Source organism: Schistocerca nitens, chromosome 4, assembly GCF_023898315.1.
Source record: "Schistocerca nitens isolate TAMUIC-IGC-003100 chromosome 4, iqSchNite1.1, whole genome shotgun sequence".
In the NCBI taxonomy this organism is placed as follows: domain Eukaryota; kingdom Metazoa; phylum Arthropoda; class Insecta; order Orthoptera; family Acrididae; genus Schistocerca; species Schistocerca nitens.
In genome coordinates this window covers 305,200,284-305,217,688 of record NC_064617.1, presented here as the reverse complement: position 1 = coordinate 305,217,688, position 17,405 = coordinate 305,200,284, and the positions used below count along the sequence as shown (strand labels likewise).

At 40.6% G+C, this 17,405-nt stretch overlaps 1 protein-coding gene across 2 annotated transcripts in view; it reads right to left on the bottom strand.

Annotated features, from left to right (window-relative positions):
- LOC126251958 (phosphoinositide 3-kinase regulatory subunit 4) overlaps positions 1 to 17,405 on the bottom strand; it is a 209,624-nt gene that overhangs the window by 49,056 nt on the left and 143,163 nt on the right. For both annotated transcript variants that reach the window (XM_049952721.1, XM_049952722.1), the window contains exons 15-20: positions 12,703 to 12,822; positions 10,733 to 10,909; positions 10,394 to 10,537; positions 10,146 to 10,246; positions 9,922 to 10,053; positions 8,092 to 8,189 (exon numbers count right to left, since the gene is read on the bottom strand). In XM_049952721.1, coding sequence (XP_049808678.1) covers positions 8,092 to 8,189; positions 9,922 to 10,053; positions 10,146 to 10,246; positions 10,394 to 10,537; positions 10,733 to 10,909; positions 12,703 to 12,822 — 772 coding nt within the window. The remainder of the gene's footprint in view (positions 1 to 8,091; positions 8,190 to 9,921; positions 10,054 to 10,145; positions 10,247 to 10,393; positions 10,538 to 10,732; positions 10,910 to 12,702; positions 12,823 to 17,405) is intronic.

The window sequence follows — 17,405 nt, the reverse complement described above, 5'->3', positions numbered from 1 at the left end:
GACAGAATACTCTAATGGGATTTATGGGCAGCTGGTTTACAACACAGCAGGACTGCCAAACAGTTACTGGTAAATGCTGGGATCACTGCATACAACAGCAGTACATAAAGACAAGTGCCTGTGACACAAACACTAGATAAAATAAACCCCAGACAGTAGCTTTCACTATGCACGGTGGTCACAAAAAATGGTAGTATTCAGAGATCTGACAGGAATGATAATTCAAAGCAAAATAGTCCAGTAATCAAGGGCTCTAAAAAGCATACCTTCAGAGCTATGAGCACTACTTCATCTTTAATACTGTGAAACATATCTCTTCTGCTACAAGCTCTTTGCTTTCCATATTGCAAAAAATTGTCTAGTGAAAATGGGCTCTAAAATCTACATCTAAATCTACACAAATACTCCGCAATCAATCATATGGTGCATGGCAAAGGGTACCCTTACCAGTACTACTCATTTCCTTTCCAGTTTCACTCACAAATATAGCAAGGGAAAAGTGACTATCTATATGCCTCCATATGATCCCTAACTTCTCTTCTCTTACCTTCGTTGTCTTGCACAGTAGAATCATTCTGGAGTCAGCTTCAAATGCCAGTTCTCTACATTTTCTCAACAATGTTCCTTGAAAAGGATGTCACATTCCCTCCAGAGAGTCCCATTTGAGTTTCTGAACCATCTTCGTAATACTTGCATGTTGTTTGAAAATACTGGTAACACATCTAGCAGCCTGCCTCTGAATTGCTTTGATGTCTTCCCTCAATCTGACCTAGTGTAGATCCTAAACATTCGAGCAATGCCCAAGAATGGGTCACACTAGTATCCTAAATCCAGTCTACATTACAGGTGAACCACATGTCCTTAAAATATGGGAACTTTGTTATGAATATTTCAACAATTTACTGATAAAATTTTGAATTCAAAGTGTCATTACTCTGAATGCAATCTGCTTTCATTATACACGTGTATTCAGGGTACCTCTAACTACTGCCTAGCTTACAAAAATCCCATATGCACAGCATAAGTACTGTGCTACATGAGTAGCTGCTTCCTTTGTGTAGTGGACCCCTGACCTATGAAGGGGATTCCTAAATTCCCCACCCTGTAACATAGGTCCATAAATCTGCAACCACAACTATCACAAAGTCAACAGAGCCTTTCGTTGAGGCCCTCCACTCTGCTCCAAATAACAGAGCCCTAATCAACTCTGGGAACAACACTCTAAAATTGCGAGCTCTGCTTGCTCCCCGAATAAGTGGCCATTAGCCTTCATCATTTCCATCAGCTGCCTGTATGAACTGAGAATGGCCTCACAACCAAAGTGGCAGGTGTTGTTGGTGCCGATACGAGCCACAACTTGCGAACAACTGCACCCTGCATGCTCAATAGTTGTCGGCAAGGTCTCTTCCACATCTTGGATGAGGGCCCCGGCAGACATACCAAGCGCACATCAGCTTTCTTTCCAGCCCTGAGGGTCCTAAGGGGCTCCATAACACACCTAATGCTGGAGCGCCAAGTAACTAGCAAAATCCTACCCCTGTGTGCCTGCTGAAGGAATGGCCACCTGTCCACTCATAGGGCGAACAGGCAAGGCCAGATGGCCAATCTCCACATAGGACCACTGCGCCAAGTGATGCAAACGCTTTACCACCCGCCATCCACCCTGCCATGGGAGCAGATCCATAGCATTGGGAACACAAGGAGGTGCCTCGGCAGCAGAACCCATGAAGGTGACTGACTGTAGCCAAAAGCATATTCAGCTGCTTGTGAACTGTGACCAGCTCTTCCGGGGTCCTCACATAGCATATGCACATCCTACTCATCCTAGTACTGCTAACTTAACTGAACAAAAAGCACAGATAAAAACCCAGATATGCAACTAACTACCCTCCTGACCTATCTTACCTTAAGAGCTATGAGCACTTGTTCAGTGGAAGAGATGTGTTTCACATTAGTGAAGATGAACAAGTATTCACAGTTCTTAAAATATGCATTCTAGAGCCCATGTTTACTAGACTTTTTTTCACGTTTTGCTCCATACTATAATAGGAGTCATCAACAATGGCAGCTGAGTTTAGCCTTGTTCTGTACACCTACGTCATGCATATGCTGACAGCCAATGAATGTTCAGTAGTGTTCTGAGCACTCTGCTCTGAATGCTGTAGCTAATACGAGAATTAAACTTGATAGTAACAAGTTGTTTAGTGAATTTATATGTCATTTGTTGTAAGTTGTCATTGCTGATGGTGGTGGTGAGTGATAAATTCTGCATAAGCAAGCGAGAGACATAATTTGCGGGTTACACGCTTCCTTCAAGCGGAAAGCTTGGGCATGCACATACCACAACTGCCACTTGGAATTGTCTACAATGCCATTCTTGTTAGCACCTCAACATGTGCAAACTGCCATTGTTTGTGGTTTGGACTATACCACCTCTCAAAATATACAAAGCAAATAGCTTGCAATAGAAGAGATTTATTTCACAGTACCAAAGATGAAGTGCTCAAAGCTCTTAGGGCATGTATTGTAGACTCAATGTTCACTAGAATTTTTTCTCTGAATGAAGGTCCCTGTCATACAACTGAATATTGACCGTTTCTCTCGGGACACCCTGTGTATTAGATTCAAAGTAGGTGGTGACTAAACAGATATTTTTTCTCTCCTCAAGTGGTTCTATTAGTTAACAGGCACCTCAAAAATTCTTGCATTAGAAGTAATAATAGCATGATTGGTGAATAAAAGTTAGTTAACAAAGACTGAAATAAAGTACATAATATCTCAACCCAAAGCTGATGTAAAAATTCACTACACCAAAATACAATTAATGTACAGTAACAAAATTTCAGGAGCATATTTGTCTAGGCAGCACATGTAACTTTGCAAGATCATGGATAAGCCATGGCCGGAGAAACCACCAGAATGTTGAATGTAAGCAAGGACACATATGCATTGTGTTACATGAAAGATGTCAGTTCGTGGGATGGAGTTCCATGCCTCTTAAACTTGATCAATCAATACAGGGATGTTTAAAGCTCATTGGGGATGACGCTGGAGTTATTGTCCGATGCCGTCCCACATGTGTTAGATTGGAGACAGATCTGGTAATCAAGCAGGTCAAGGCAACATGTTGACACTCTGTTGAGCATGTTGGGTAACAACAGTGGTATGTGGACGAGCATTATCCAGATGGAAAATGCCCCCTGGTATGCTCTTCATGAATGGCAGCACAACAGGTAAAATCACCAGACTGACAACCAAATTTGCAGTCAGGGTGTATGAGATAACTGTGACAGTGCTCCTGCTGTCACATGATTTCACACACCAGACCATAACTCCAGGTGTAGGTCCAGTGTGTCTAGCATGCAGACAGGTTGGTTGGAGACCTCAACTGGCCTCCTCCATACCAACAAACGGCCATCATTGGCACTGAGGCAGAACCAGCTTTCATCAAAAAACACAACAGATCTCCACCCTGCCCTCCATTGAGCTCTCACCTGAAGTCACAAATGGTAGTGGTTCGAAGTCAGTGGAGCCATACTACAGGGCATCTGGCTCAGAGCTGTCCTTGAACTAACTGATGTGTAAGAGCCAGAACTACATGCCAAACATGATGGTCTTCCCTCTAGTAGTGGCATATGGCCGTCTGGAGCCTGGTCTTTTTGGAACCATACATTCACGTGAGCACCACTGCCAGCAATCATATACAGTGGCTACATTCCTGCCAAGTCCTCCTGCAATATCGCAGAAGGAACATCTAGCTTCTCGTAGCCCCATTAAATGACCACATTCAAACTTTGAGACATGTTGATAATGACGTCTTTGTTGCCTTAAAAGCATTCTTGACTAATATCAAATCACTACATCCAATCTCAAAGGTACCTAATGCTCACAACCATTACAGCAAGTATTTAAAGCAAACCTGATTTGTATCCTTACAGCTCCACTCTTATGTGACTGGCATGAAATCTGAATAGACATAGTCTTTCAGATGTAGAAACATGCCTACCAAATTTCGCCTACGTTGTACAACTCCTTCTTGGTGTTGTTGTCTCCCCCCCACCCCCCACCCACCCAACAGCGTATTTATCCAGACTTCACACAAACAATTTCAATATGCCTTATAGAGGAAGAGGGAAATGGGGTACAGAAACAATATCAAGCTTTCCTCAATAATACACAAACACAATAGGAAATAAAAAAAATAAGGTTACCACTCTGGCTCTTTCAAATTAGTGTTTTAAATTTACATTGTAGTAAAGTTAAAAATACTGTTGGTGTGGTAAATTAGAAGATGGTTATGGAGACATGTACTATTTGGCCATGATAACTTGACGATTTCACTGGTGCTGTCATAATCAGCACTACTTGAAAGATTCACAGGTTGGAACTTAGTGGCAACACTGCTGTGGAGACACTATGCAATGGAATGTACTATTGTCGCTGATAGCACACGTTGTTGTCGTACCTACCATACCTCTGACCAAATGGACTCGCCCATCCCACATCACCAGCATGCGCACAATCGAGGAAAACACAGTCTCTTGTGAGTGAGCAATCTAACATATCGGTGTCACTATTTTTTTAAAACAGGAACAACAGAGTTGGGTCAATATTGATCGTTTTTGTTTGTTTTTGCTGTGACCAGCTTTGTGAAAGAAGCAGTGACACTTTCTGTGCAACCCACCCATCATTTTGCATGACAATGCGCGGGCGCATCCAGCGCACGCCTATGGCTGCTCTGTTTGGTCAATGGGACTGGGAAGTATTGTACCATCCACCATACTCCCCAGACTTAAGTCCTTGTGACTCTGATTTGATTCCAAAGATAAAGGAACCACTTCATGGCATTCGCTTCAGAACTGTTCCAGGGATTCGACAGGCAGTAGACAACTCCATTCGCATTATCAACAGAACAGGCTCTGCTAACGTTATACTACGCCTTCCACATTGCTGGCAACAGGTTTTACGCAATGCTGGTGACTACTTTGAAGGACAGTAACAGGTGTAAACATGTAACTCTCTTGTATTGGTTGTGAAAAAATAGTTGCCACTATTTAAGTTCCAACCCTCATATTCATTTGTCTCCGAGTGCTGCCAAAATCTAATTGCCCCTAGACACCAAGTATTATGAAAGGCTTGTGTCCATTAGCAAATAACTTCTATAAGCACCTGCTGAGGTGTCTACTTACTCAAGCTGAATTCCTCAAGTCACTAGCGCAAGTTTATTTCAACAGATTTCTGCAAGTACTTGTTGCAGAAGCGCAGTTTTCTTAAATACCTGAGCACTCGCCACTGTTGTTTTATTATTATTATTAATGAATAAAAATTGTGATGAAACATAAAAATCAAAAAAATAAATAAAAAATTTTAGAGTGCATATTTATGTTACCAAGAAACACTACTCATTTAACCAAACTCTGAGAACTTCACTTAGATTAAATACTTTGAGGATGCTGTATGCAAATTTTGAACATCTCTTGTGTGCAGGATGGAATATAATACGTGTATGAGGATGGATCACTACACACCAAATAGGGGTCGTGCTGAGCACTAGACACCCATGTACAAAAGACAGAAAACTGCTTGCTTTCTAACAATACCCTTCTTCAGAACTAACCAACATGCACACCTCACACACAAAACCGCTGCTACATCCCAAAGATGGCACTTAAATGGAATGAGTAGTGATTTTAAAAGAGGTGGATTGTGGAAAAATAGAAGAGTCAAGCAATAAATGGGAAGTACTGGGGCAAAAGGGATGATCCAGAGTAGGAGAAAGAGATAAGTAAAAGCTGTGTTGGGGAAGGTAAGGGGGAGTAGAAAGCTAATAGAGAGCAAGAGTGTGATGTGAAGGCAGAAAGGCTATGGCGAAAGGATAACTTCCACCATACATGCGATTTTGAAAATATGGAATCTTGGGATGAAGATGACATCCAAATAGTGTGTTGCGAAACTTGACGTTAACAACATTACATTTCAGCATGCTGAGAGACTGGGGATTTAGTTGGAGTTTGGTGGTGGCCACTCATCTGAAAGGGTAATTCATTCATTGTGATACCCACAAAGAATGATGTGCAGTGGTTGCTGTCACAGGTGGCTACAGTCGTGAAGGGGTAGTAAATGAGAGAGACTGAGCCACAGCATTGGTAGACATCAGTGGTTTCGTGTGTGTGCATGCTTGTGTGTGTGTGTGTGTGTGTGTGTGTGTGTGTGTGTGTGTGTGTAAGTGGGCAGGTAGGCGGGTGGGGGTTGTGTGTGAGTCCTGCGTGCACGTGCCTGTACGTCTGCATGGGAGCATGTTTTTGCCAAATGCTGAACAATTTCTCATCTTTTCTACATGCTTTTCCACTGCACAGTGGCTCCTCTATTTAGTGAGTAGTAAAACAACTCTAGTTCCTTAACAGGCCTATGGTCTGGTGCACAGTGATATCAAAAACTGTTATTTAATCAAAAATGACAGAATGTAAAATTAAAGAACTAAATGTTATTATCACTATCTCTAAGGACATGTGACCTTTACACCAAGTAAACTTCCACAAGTCACTTGTAGACCCTGCATTTCCTTTGATGTGGAAACGCCCCAACAAGTCAACTTCCACAAGTTTCTCCAACTTCTAGAAGTGGCTTCTGAAAGTTGGTGGAACAGTTTCTTGCAACTTGTTGCAATTACTTCCCAAATTTGGCAGTTGCTGGAAGTTTTTCTCAAACTTTCTGATGTTTTTTGTATAATGTCATAGGCTATTTTTTAGGAAATAGCATGTCACAATCAAGGTTTAACATAGTTGACAAAATATGTTGCAAGATTTTTTTAATATGTAAGCTAACCTGGACAGCCCACTGTGTGGGAAATATGAGAAATTCTGTGCAGAGATGGAGTAATCCATGGAAGCCGTTATGTCTGGGAAGTGGTATGGGTCTTTAAACATTTCACCAGCTGTGATGTGGTGCCACTTACTTCACGTTGGTGCCACACTAGAGATGAACTCAGCCCATGGATAAGAAAGCATGACCAGCTTCTTCTCTGCACAGAGACATCAAATGATGTTGATTTGGACTTATAGTGACAATCTGTCACATAGAGAGCATTGTCTGCTCTGGCAGTTATAATACTAATCTTGTATTCTGAATGATGTTGATGTGAAATGTCGTTTACGATACTGAAGAACATGTAAGTTAAACTGATCTATTTGTTGATTTGGTGACGTTAGTTGGAGAACAGCCTCTCTTACAGTTCTATGCATAACTGCCAGGTGAAGGAGGAGGATTGGCACAGCAGACCAGAACCCAATGGTGGGTCCAGTGCAATACTGCAAACACCAACTAAATTATTTCAGGAAATTGTGAGTATTCAGAACACCAAATGATACAGTGTTGGCACTAGCACATATTACATGCTTAAGTACAAGCAGCAATCTAAGCACCGTGACACCACATGTGCTTAATATCAGCAGAAAAAAGGCAGTGTTGAAAAGTGAGACATATTTGTGGACCAGTCAAGAACACAACAGTTAATTCAGAAAGTGTAGTGCTTTCCTATACTAAGAGACAAGAAACACTCAGATTTTCAGAATATGGTTATAAAGCAGGACACACTAGAAAATATGGCGGTAGCTTCGGAGAAATTAATAAAAGTGTTTCTTGAAAACTTACATATGTACACCTTTGTATCCCCATCCTCTCAAACACTTATTATTTGCGTAATTTTTGTTTTTCATTATGATTTTTCTTTAATAATAATAACAAATAACAATAATAATAATAATAATAATGGTGATGATGATGATGATGATGATGATGATGATGATGATGATGCAATAATGGTGGCAGGTGATCTGAGTTTGAAGCACAACATTGTAAATTTCTGCTTGCCTATCTTGAACCATGACTCTTGTGGAAACACTTCAGCAAGTACTTGCAACAAGTTTCTGAAATTAACTTGTCCATGTCTTTGTTCTAAGTAAGTACTTGCAGAACTTACAAGCCGGTGAACACATGCCTTAACTTGTAATTAAAAGAGAATGGAAACCTCACAGAATACCATTAACATTTAACTAATGGCATAACAAGTAAGTACCCAGTAAGATGTATTACATTGGATGTAAGACCGCTCATGAATACTGTGGTCTGCTTCAATGCTGTGCTGAGGTGATGACTGGGCATCTCCTGTCATGCTACTTGTTGGAGGAGACCTGAAATTAAAATGTGAGGAGAATGGTAGCATATCTTAAAGCCTTATACAAAATGTACTAAAAATTTAATTATGACATCTATTTCAATGTTACAGTTGAAGTTAAATACTAACCAGCAATTCTGATATAACAATATTTTAATCCACATAAAGATTTTTGCATCTTAACTACCAGTCACTATGAGCCATATGACTTTCTTCATCTAACAATAAAATATGAGACCACACACACATACACACAAACGAAAGCAATGCATTCCTTTCCATAGGTACCGGATATTTAGTCAAATGTGATTTGACGCTTGATGCTTGTGATAAATGCTTGAAAATGACTAACAGTCAAAATTAGCTAACAGCATGTACAGTAGATATACTACAGCCTGTTTGGATCATGTTTTCTTTCTTAAAACATACTGAGGCTGTTGACCCCTAGAAGAACAAAAAAATATCTATGGTTCGAAACTTCCTGGCAGATTAAAACTGTGTGCCCAACCGAGACTCAACCTTGCAGGAGAGCTTCTGTAAAGTTTGGAAGGTAGGAGATGAGATACTGGCAGAAGTAAAGCTGTGAGTACCAGGCGTGAGTCGTGCTTTGGTAGCTCAGATGGTAGAGCACTTGCCCGCGAAAGGCAAAGGTCCCAAGTTCGAGTCTCGGTCGGGCACACAGTTTTAATCTGCCAGGAAGTTTCATATCAGCGCACACTCCGCTGCAGAGTGAAAATCTCATTCTGGTATCTATGGTTCATTTATTGGCTATAGGAGATCAAGTGCCATGCAACAACTTGTTTCCAAAGTTAAGTACAATTTTTTACACAAGTATTAATACATGTTATTGATTATTTCTTATCGTGTTGCCACATCTATGTTCTAGTGCCGACCTGTCAAGTAAGTGTTAAGAGGATTTTAACTATGTGCTTACTGCCACCTTTTTCGCAAACTAAGTAGAAACACGTTTTCTACTACCATCGATGTTTGAGCTGAATTGATAACAACATTCAGTTACAACATCCTCAACAGAAGAGTTAACCACTCACCACATAGTTGAGATGAACAGTCAACAGGCAAAAAACAAAGTTCACCCCATAGATACAGAGAAGCAAAGAAATACACACGCACAAGTATAAATTGCCCCAAAGCTTCAGCCTGACTCAGCACAAGGACAATGTGTGTGTGTGTGTGTGTGTGTGTGTGTGTGTGTGTGTGTGTGTGTGTGTGTATTTTAGACTTGTAAAACTGATGAATGACACTGAAAGCTTACTTATGACATCAATCTTTTTTTATACACCCATCTACTGCTCAAAGCCTTATCTATAAGACTAATGGTTACCATTATTCCTTCCACTGTATGGCACTGTTAATGATATTTTTTTGCATAAAATAAAAACACAAAGCTTGGAAATTATTTTGGTGGTGTTCAGGAGAAATACACTATATGCCATGTTTCACCCACTCCCCTCCTTTCATCTGCACACTCACTTAAGGAACACATTATGATCTCTCATGATAGATGTTCAAATAACACAGATACACATGGAACACATTATGCTCACAAATGAAAGGATCTTACTTTGGCATTTCAGTATATCTCAAGACAGCCACAACAGTCACAATATTTTGGTTCAAACAAATGAATAGGCATGAACTCTATAGCTTACGAATTTTAATTTATAACAATGAAAAGAACACCAAATCTATTAACAATTCGCGAAGAAATAAATCCCAAAACAACTTACATACTCCCACCATCAGAATATCTTGTGGAAGGACTTTGTAGGTCTGATGTCCCAAACATTGTCTGCCATTCTTCATTCATCGTTGTCATGTGAGACTCCAAAGCAGGTGGTTTCTTGATACTCTGCTTTTTCCTAAAAATACGTTATTTACTTTTCATTAGGTAAAGATGAGCATGCAGTTCAGAAATATACTTTTCAATGGCAGATGAAACGCTTCTCCTTACCTTGCAATGCCTGCAGCAGCAATGTCTGTCTTGCTAATGTTATCTAGTTTCAGCTGAACCGTATGGCAAAGAATTGGATTCTTGAGGCTTGATAAATCAATCTGTAACATTCCAAATTACATAAATTACTCTAATGCCTTGACTGGCCCAAAGAAAACTTCTCACTTAAAAGGAACTTCAAGGGTTTTTTTTTTTTTTTTTTTTTTTTTTTCTTTCTTAAATAATAGCAGCACAGCAAACACAACTACCTTTCCTTCAGAGGCTTTTTGCTCAGCCATCCTTGCCTCAGCTGTGACACGATGTTGGTGAATTTTATTCAAGTGATGCAACATAGCAAAAAGCTGCTCTTCCACTGTTTCATCCATGCCATCAGAGGTCAGTCTTCTGAACAGCTGGGAAAATATTGTATCTCAGCATCAAATGAAGTCATATGTAGAAAGACAGCTTACAATCTTTTGTTTTGTTTCTATGAAACATGAGTAAGAGAAAGAATTCAAAACATACTTCATTTACGCAGAGAAATTTTGAAGTACTTTTGATCACTTATTACAGAACTATTAATGAAAAACAATTATGATTTAGCTTACGTTCTTGAGAGATGGATGCAGCTCAGACTGCTGAGGCACGTGGCCAGCTCGCAGCATGCTGCGCATGTTATGCCTTTCTTGTAATGCCTCACTGAGCAAGTCAAAATCAGAGCATCGCAAAACCCCGTCGTACACTTGTCGAGGTATTGGTGGTACCAGTGCATTTAGCAACAGTACCTGGGAATGGTAAAAGCCAACATTTTTTAGTTGCCTACATGGTTAGTGGACTACTTAGGCATTAGTTCCATGAATGATATGCATGACAATTCATTGTGATGTAGAATGTGTCAAATGTTACAAAGTCTCTACATCTGATACATCTTGTATGTGTTCCTATGATTACATATTGATTATATACTTACACTTGTCTATCCTAAAGATACAAGAATATATCAAGAGCATAAGTCAAAAAGTAATGCCTCATCTTTCATTCTTTCTTTCATTGGTTGAAAACTTATGACTTTTCAATATAAAGGCAAAACAAACAGTCCTGCTACCAAAGCATGGATGTTTTCACAGCCGCCTCATCTTCAACGTGAATCCCACAATGAGGTCCTTTTATTGGCCCAAACAGAAGACCGATGACGCTAAATGCACACCTATATGGGAGACGAGAAAGACTTCCAAACCAAAATTCACAATCTCTTGATCTTGCATTGTCATGCAAAAGAAGAACATCCAGCATAGCTTTTGTTGGGTGAACTTGCAGAAGATTTGCTTTGAGGTTTCTGAGATATTGGACAGAATTTACTGTGCATTCCTGCTCCAAAAAATCAGTCATAATTATATCCCAGAATATTGTAGCCACAACTTTCCCTGCTGAACTTTTTTCTTCCTCAGTGAGTTTCTGTGATGGCTCTTTCATTCTGGTTCAAATGAACTCGTGTTTTGTCTCCATTCACAATTTTTTCCAGATGCTCCTCTCCTTCCAAACAGAAGCACTGCAAGAGCTGGGAGGCATGTTTTGCTCCCGACCTCCCCCCCCCCCCCCCCCAACCTTCTTTATTCTGGCCAGTTAACATTGCTGTTACAGAAGTTGCACAAACCTTTGGGTATACCAGTTGGTGAGTTATCGACATCACATTGCCTTTACTGAGGGAGATATGTGACACAAGTCATCTGCACTCACCCGGCGATCACCACAAATGGTGTGAGTGACTTGTTGAATGTTATGTGGAGTCACTGCAGTCCTCAGTTTGTCGCTTCATGTTTCGTCAGCCGCTCGTGTTAGCCCTTCAGCTTCGTTACAGCAACAAAACCATCATCTAACAGTACTGATATCGACTGTTGCACCACCGTACACATTCTTCAGTCTTTCATGAATGGATGTTTCATCTACTACATTCAAGAATTCTACCACAGAACACTGCCTAATATGAACATTAATGTCAGCCATTTTGCAAGCAACTGCAGTACTGACACCTGTTGACACAGAAAGTTATTACTGCAGTGGACTGGAGAATAAGCTTTATGGAATAGCACCGAATTCAAATGTTTCACTTAAAAAACTTCATTTATGGAGGAAAAAACAAGCGGCGGCATTACTTTTTGACCTACCCTCATACTTCTAAGAGAATAACTGTACAAACAAGCAAACATATGAGTGAAGCAGATCTTCTTTAATATTGTTTGATCACATAATTTATGGCTTCATACACTGTTCCTCTGCCATGATAGCAGTGTTCATTGGGTGGTATATGTTGGAGTGGAATAAACAGTCATTACTACATACATTAATATTTACTGAAAGAAAAAAAACAGCACATACCCTTAAAGCAGAGAAACTAACAACATTTTTAACAAAACAAAAACTTGATGACTCTTCATTGTCTTTTTAAATAACAGCAACATCATAGATAATCCAGTTATACTAACGGAACAAACAAAGGAGCCAGTAAGCATTTGTTTAACTCTCAACATTCCCCCCCAAAACACCAGAGAAACTAGATCAAAGAACTGTTTATTTTTACCTCTTTGTCAGCTTGAATAACTTGGTTTTTAAGATACGGTTGAATAACAGCCATTACTTTACACTGCACATCAACAAGATTTAATGTGCGAGCTATAGCACTCAAAAATCCCACGACAGCCTAGAAAAAGACATTAAAATATGAAAAACAAAATAAAATTGTTCTATTCTTCACAGCTGCTTAAAGAATTACAAAATACTGATATATAAGAGATTACAAAATATTTATATACTAACTGTAAGACAAGAGAGCATAATCGATTTTTTCCCAAAAAAATTACAAATTCAAAGAAACTTCATTCAAATCTTGCATTAAATGGATGTAATCTGAACACAGTTTTGTGCATTGTATTTGCTCTGTATCATGTGTCTTTACGATCGTTTGCTATTGCGGTTGTCTTTGATCAACAACTGTCACCTTTCTCACTCTCATTTAATTTCTTGTGGTCTATCTTAACTGTCCATCTCTGTAATTGAGTGATCAGTATGTCTGACTACCATATGGAGGACTTGGCATCAGTCTCTTGAAGACAGCTGAGGATCTACTTCAAGGTCAAGTGGGAGTTCCAGATATTAAAGCTAAGAGAAGCAAGAAGAATTTAGTGTTTATCACATACCCCTCTAGTGCTGCTATCCAGTGAAGGCTTTGGCAGAGCATGAAGCAATTGTCTGGCAGCAGGCCACAGTCCAACATGGATGACAATGACACAAGGCTTCATTTTTTATGCATTAAACAAACAATTTTAACTTGTTGTTTGACTCATGTTCCCAGATTCCTGAATGTTTCATGTTATTCCTAATTCTTTGGGTCGTACTAACAGAAGATGTCCTCAATGACTTCTCACAAGCCAAGCATAGACGTTTTTTATTCACTACAATAACCAGTAGTCAGTACTCAGACAGACATTATATGTACGGAGTTCATCTGTCAAAAAATATGTCAGGCTTCTGGTATGGCAGTCCGTGAATAGTATCTACTAAATTTTTCACTCTGTCAAATAAATAATGTGTTTATGATTCCCTTAAAAGACTATCTACAAAACAGGAAATTATTTTTCCTTATATAACCATGTCATTCTGTTCCAACTAACAAACATCCAATAATGAGAGAGATTACAGATCAAGTGTTCTTACAAGACATGAGCAGGAGCAAATCTATGATAATCTATTGTACAACATAAACCTAACAGGTATAACAGGATGATGAACTGAAGAAAGTATAGGAAAGATCTGAATGATGTTTTAAATATGCTGAAATATAAGAGGCCTATTGGTACAAATAATCTAATCTGTAAATCCTTAAATAATCGCTTTGGAGGTACACTTTCATTTGCTTCTGTTAATTGGCACATGTTGTAGGAAGAAAAAAATCCTCAAAAGAATTGAATACAATCAAATTTCTACTGTTTCTCAAACTGATTATGAGGAAAAAACACAAAAATAGGGCATAATCCCAATGAATTATTGCTGTAAGATGTGTCTACTATCATAACTGTAAAGATTTAGGTAATACACTCCTGGAAATGGAAAAAAGAACACATTGACACCGGTGTGTCAGACCCACCATACTTGCTCCGGACACTGCGAGAGGGCTGTACAAGCAATGATCACACGCACGGCACAGCGGACACACCAGGAACCGCGGTGTTGGCCGTCGAATGGCGCTAGCTGCGCAGCATTTGTGCACCGCCGCCGTCAGTGTCAGCCAGTTTGCCGTGGCATACGGAGCTCCATCGCAGTCTTTAACACTGGTAGCATGCCGCGACAGCGTGGACGTGAACCGTATGTGCAGTTGACGGACTTTGAGCGAGGGCGTATAGTGGGCATGCGGGAGGCCGGGTGGACGTACCGCCGAATTGCTCAACACGTGGGGCGTGAGGTCTCCACAGTACATCGATGTTGTCGCCAGTGGTCGGCGGAAGGTGCACGTGCCCGTCGACCTGGGACCGGACCGCAGCGACACACGGATGCACGCCAAGACCGTAGGATCCTACGCAGTGCCATAGGGGACCGCACCGCCACTTCCCAGCAAATTAGGGAGACTGTTGCTCCTGGGGTATCGGCGAGGACCATTCGCAACCGTCTCCATGACGCTGGGCTACGGTCCCGCACACCGTTAGGCCATCTTCCGCTCACGCCCCAACATCGTGCAGCCCGCCTCCAGTGGTGTCGCGACAGGCGTGAATGGAGGGACGAATGGAGACGTGTCGTCTTCAGCGATGAGAGTCGCTTCTGCCTTGGTGCCAATGATGGTCGTATGCGTGTTTGGCGCCGTGCAGGTGAGCGCCACAATCAGGACTGCATACGACCGAGGCACACAGGGCCAACACCCGGCATCATGGTGTGGGGAGCGATCTCCTACACTGGCCGTACACCACTGGTGATCGTCAAGGGGACACTGAATAGTGCACGGTACATCCAAACCGTCATCGAACCCATCGTTCTACCATTCCTAGACCGGCAAGGGAACTTGCTGTTCCAACAGGACAATGCACGTCCGCATGTATCCCGTGCCACCCAACGTGCTCTAGAAGGTGTAAGTCAACTACCCTGGCCAGCAAGATCTCCGGATCTGTCCCCCATTGAGCATGTTTGGGACTGGATGAAGCGTCGTCTCACGCGGCCTGCACGTCCAGCACGAACGCTGGTCCAACTGAGGCGCCAGGTGGAAATGGCATGGCAAGCCGTTCCACAGGACTACATCCAGCATCTCTACGATCGTCTCCATGGGAGAATAGCAGCCTGCATTGCTGCGAAAGGTGGATATACACTGTACTAGTGCCGACATTGTGCATGCTCTGTTGCCTGTGTCTATGTGCCTGTGGTTCTGTCAGTGTGATCATGTGATGTATCTGACCCCAGGAATGTGTCAATAAAGTTTCCCCTTTCTAGGGCAATGAATTCACGGTGTTCTTATTTCAATTTCCAGGAGTGTATCTAAATCAACACCAAAAGAGATGCTTGTCACTGAAATGAGGCTGGAATATAATCTAGAAACACATACAGTTTATGCAGACTATGCAAATGAAAAGATCACAGCTGTCATCATTCTCTCTGAGCTTATGCTTTATCTCTAACTAGTCTGACATCAACTGGATGTTAAACTCTTATATTCCTTTCTTTCTTCAAACTGTGTAACATATTAGAAAATACAATAATTCCATATCATCTTATAAGAGAAAGGTTAGAGCTTAATGTCCTGTTGGTGTGATTACATAGGATCATCTGATAAAGTTCATCAGAAGTCTGTACACGAACGCCACAGTGGTCATATCATTTAACCATGATGAGACCACAGAGCTAAAAAATCTTACTCAGAATGTTGGATAACAATGCCCCCTGTTCGCCTATGTTATATGAGAGTAGTGTATCTGTAGATAAAGAATCACACTGTTGTGTCATTCAACTCCCTTCTCTTCAATCAGGATCACATTATAATAAACCTAAATTCCACGATCAAGCCCAGAGGACCACATGATGTCAATTGGCCACCGTGTCATCCACTGCCACATGGAGTTATTCGTATGCAAGGGATCAGCACACTGCTCTCCTGGCTGTTGTTGGCTTTCTGATCTTGGAGTCACTACTTCTCATTCACGTAGATACTCAATCGGCATCACAAGTCTGAGTAGACCTTTTACAATTCTCCCACCAAGGAAAAATCCCATTAGTACAGGGAATTGAGTCCAGATCCATAGCTTGGTATTCAGAGGTGCTGACCATTCAGCTAGAGATGTGGACAAGGATTAGATTCAACCAACATTTTCTCTAATACATTTTCAGAGACCTGCTCACCACCTAAAATACAGCAGAAAAGTGCCAAATGTTAAATTTAAATACTTTCATTTACAATAAGAATACTTAAACAAATTTGCTAACTTCGCAAGAATGTGCTGAATAGTTAGAGTAGCTACATAAAACACTTCATGAGAGGGGCAAATGAAATTTTATGAAATGATCTCATCCTCACATTTTTGTCCAGCAGCGAAAGATACACAAAGAAAATCAGTTAGAAATCTGTTGAGTAAAATGAAATTTACTTAGACAGCTAAAAAAAGTACTGAACTTCATTGCAAAAGGAGTTATTCACTTCACGAAAGATCTTTGCGATGAATGATAACATTAAAAACGACAGATTAAGATGACATTAGGATATTTTAAAAATATAAGAGCATCATTTGTGAAAAACCATTATCATATGAGAAACAAAAGCACCATGATGCAAACACAGAATATGCCTGGAAACATCATTGGTAATAGTAAACAGTGAAGATAATGTCAGACAAATTACTTGCTAATCTACTACCAAGTACATAAGAGATATATCATCATTTATGGCCTGCCAGGCCAGAGGTGGAAATTGGGAAGAGGACAGGTGCAGGTGTAATACATCATGACTGTCAACATCACTTCTGCCTAGTATGAAAGATATGTTTACTTATGTCTGCTACCATTCTAATTTTCTTCCTTCTAATTTCTTCTCCTTCAAACTGTCCTCTTCAGCCAACCCACTGACCTTGTGGGCAACAAAAAAACAAGATATTTATTCCCACATATACTCAATGAGTTTACTGCTGTACAGACATGAATGCATGCACAATGTAAAGCAAGGAATAACTAACAGAAACAGAAACCAAAGTGCAACTATATCAATACAGCTTAAAACTGCCACAGTACAGAAACCTCGTAACTATTTCTTTCTTG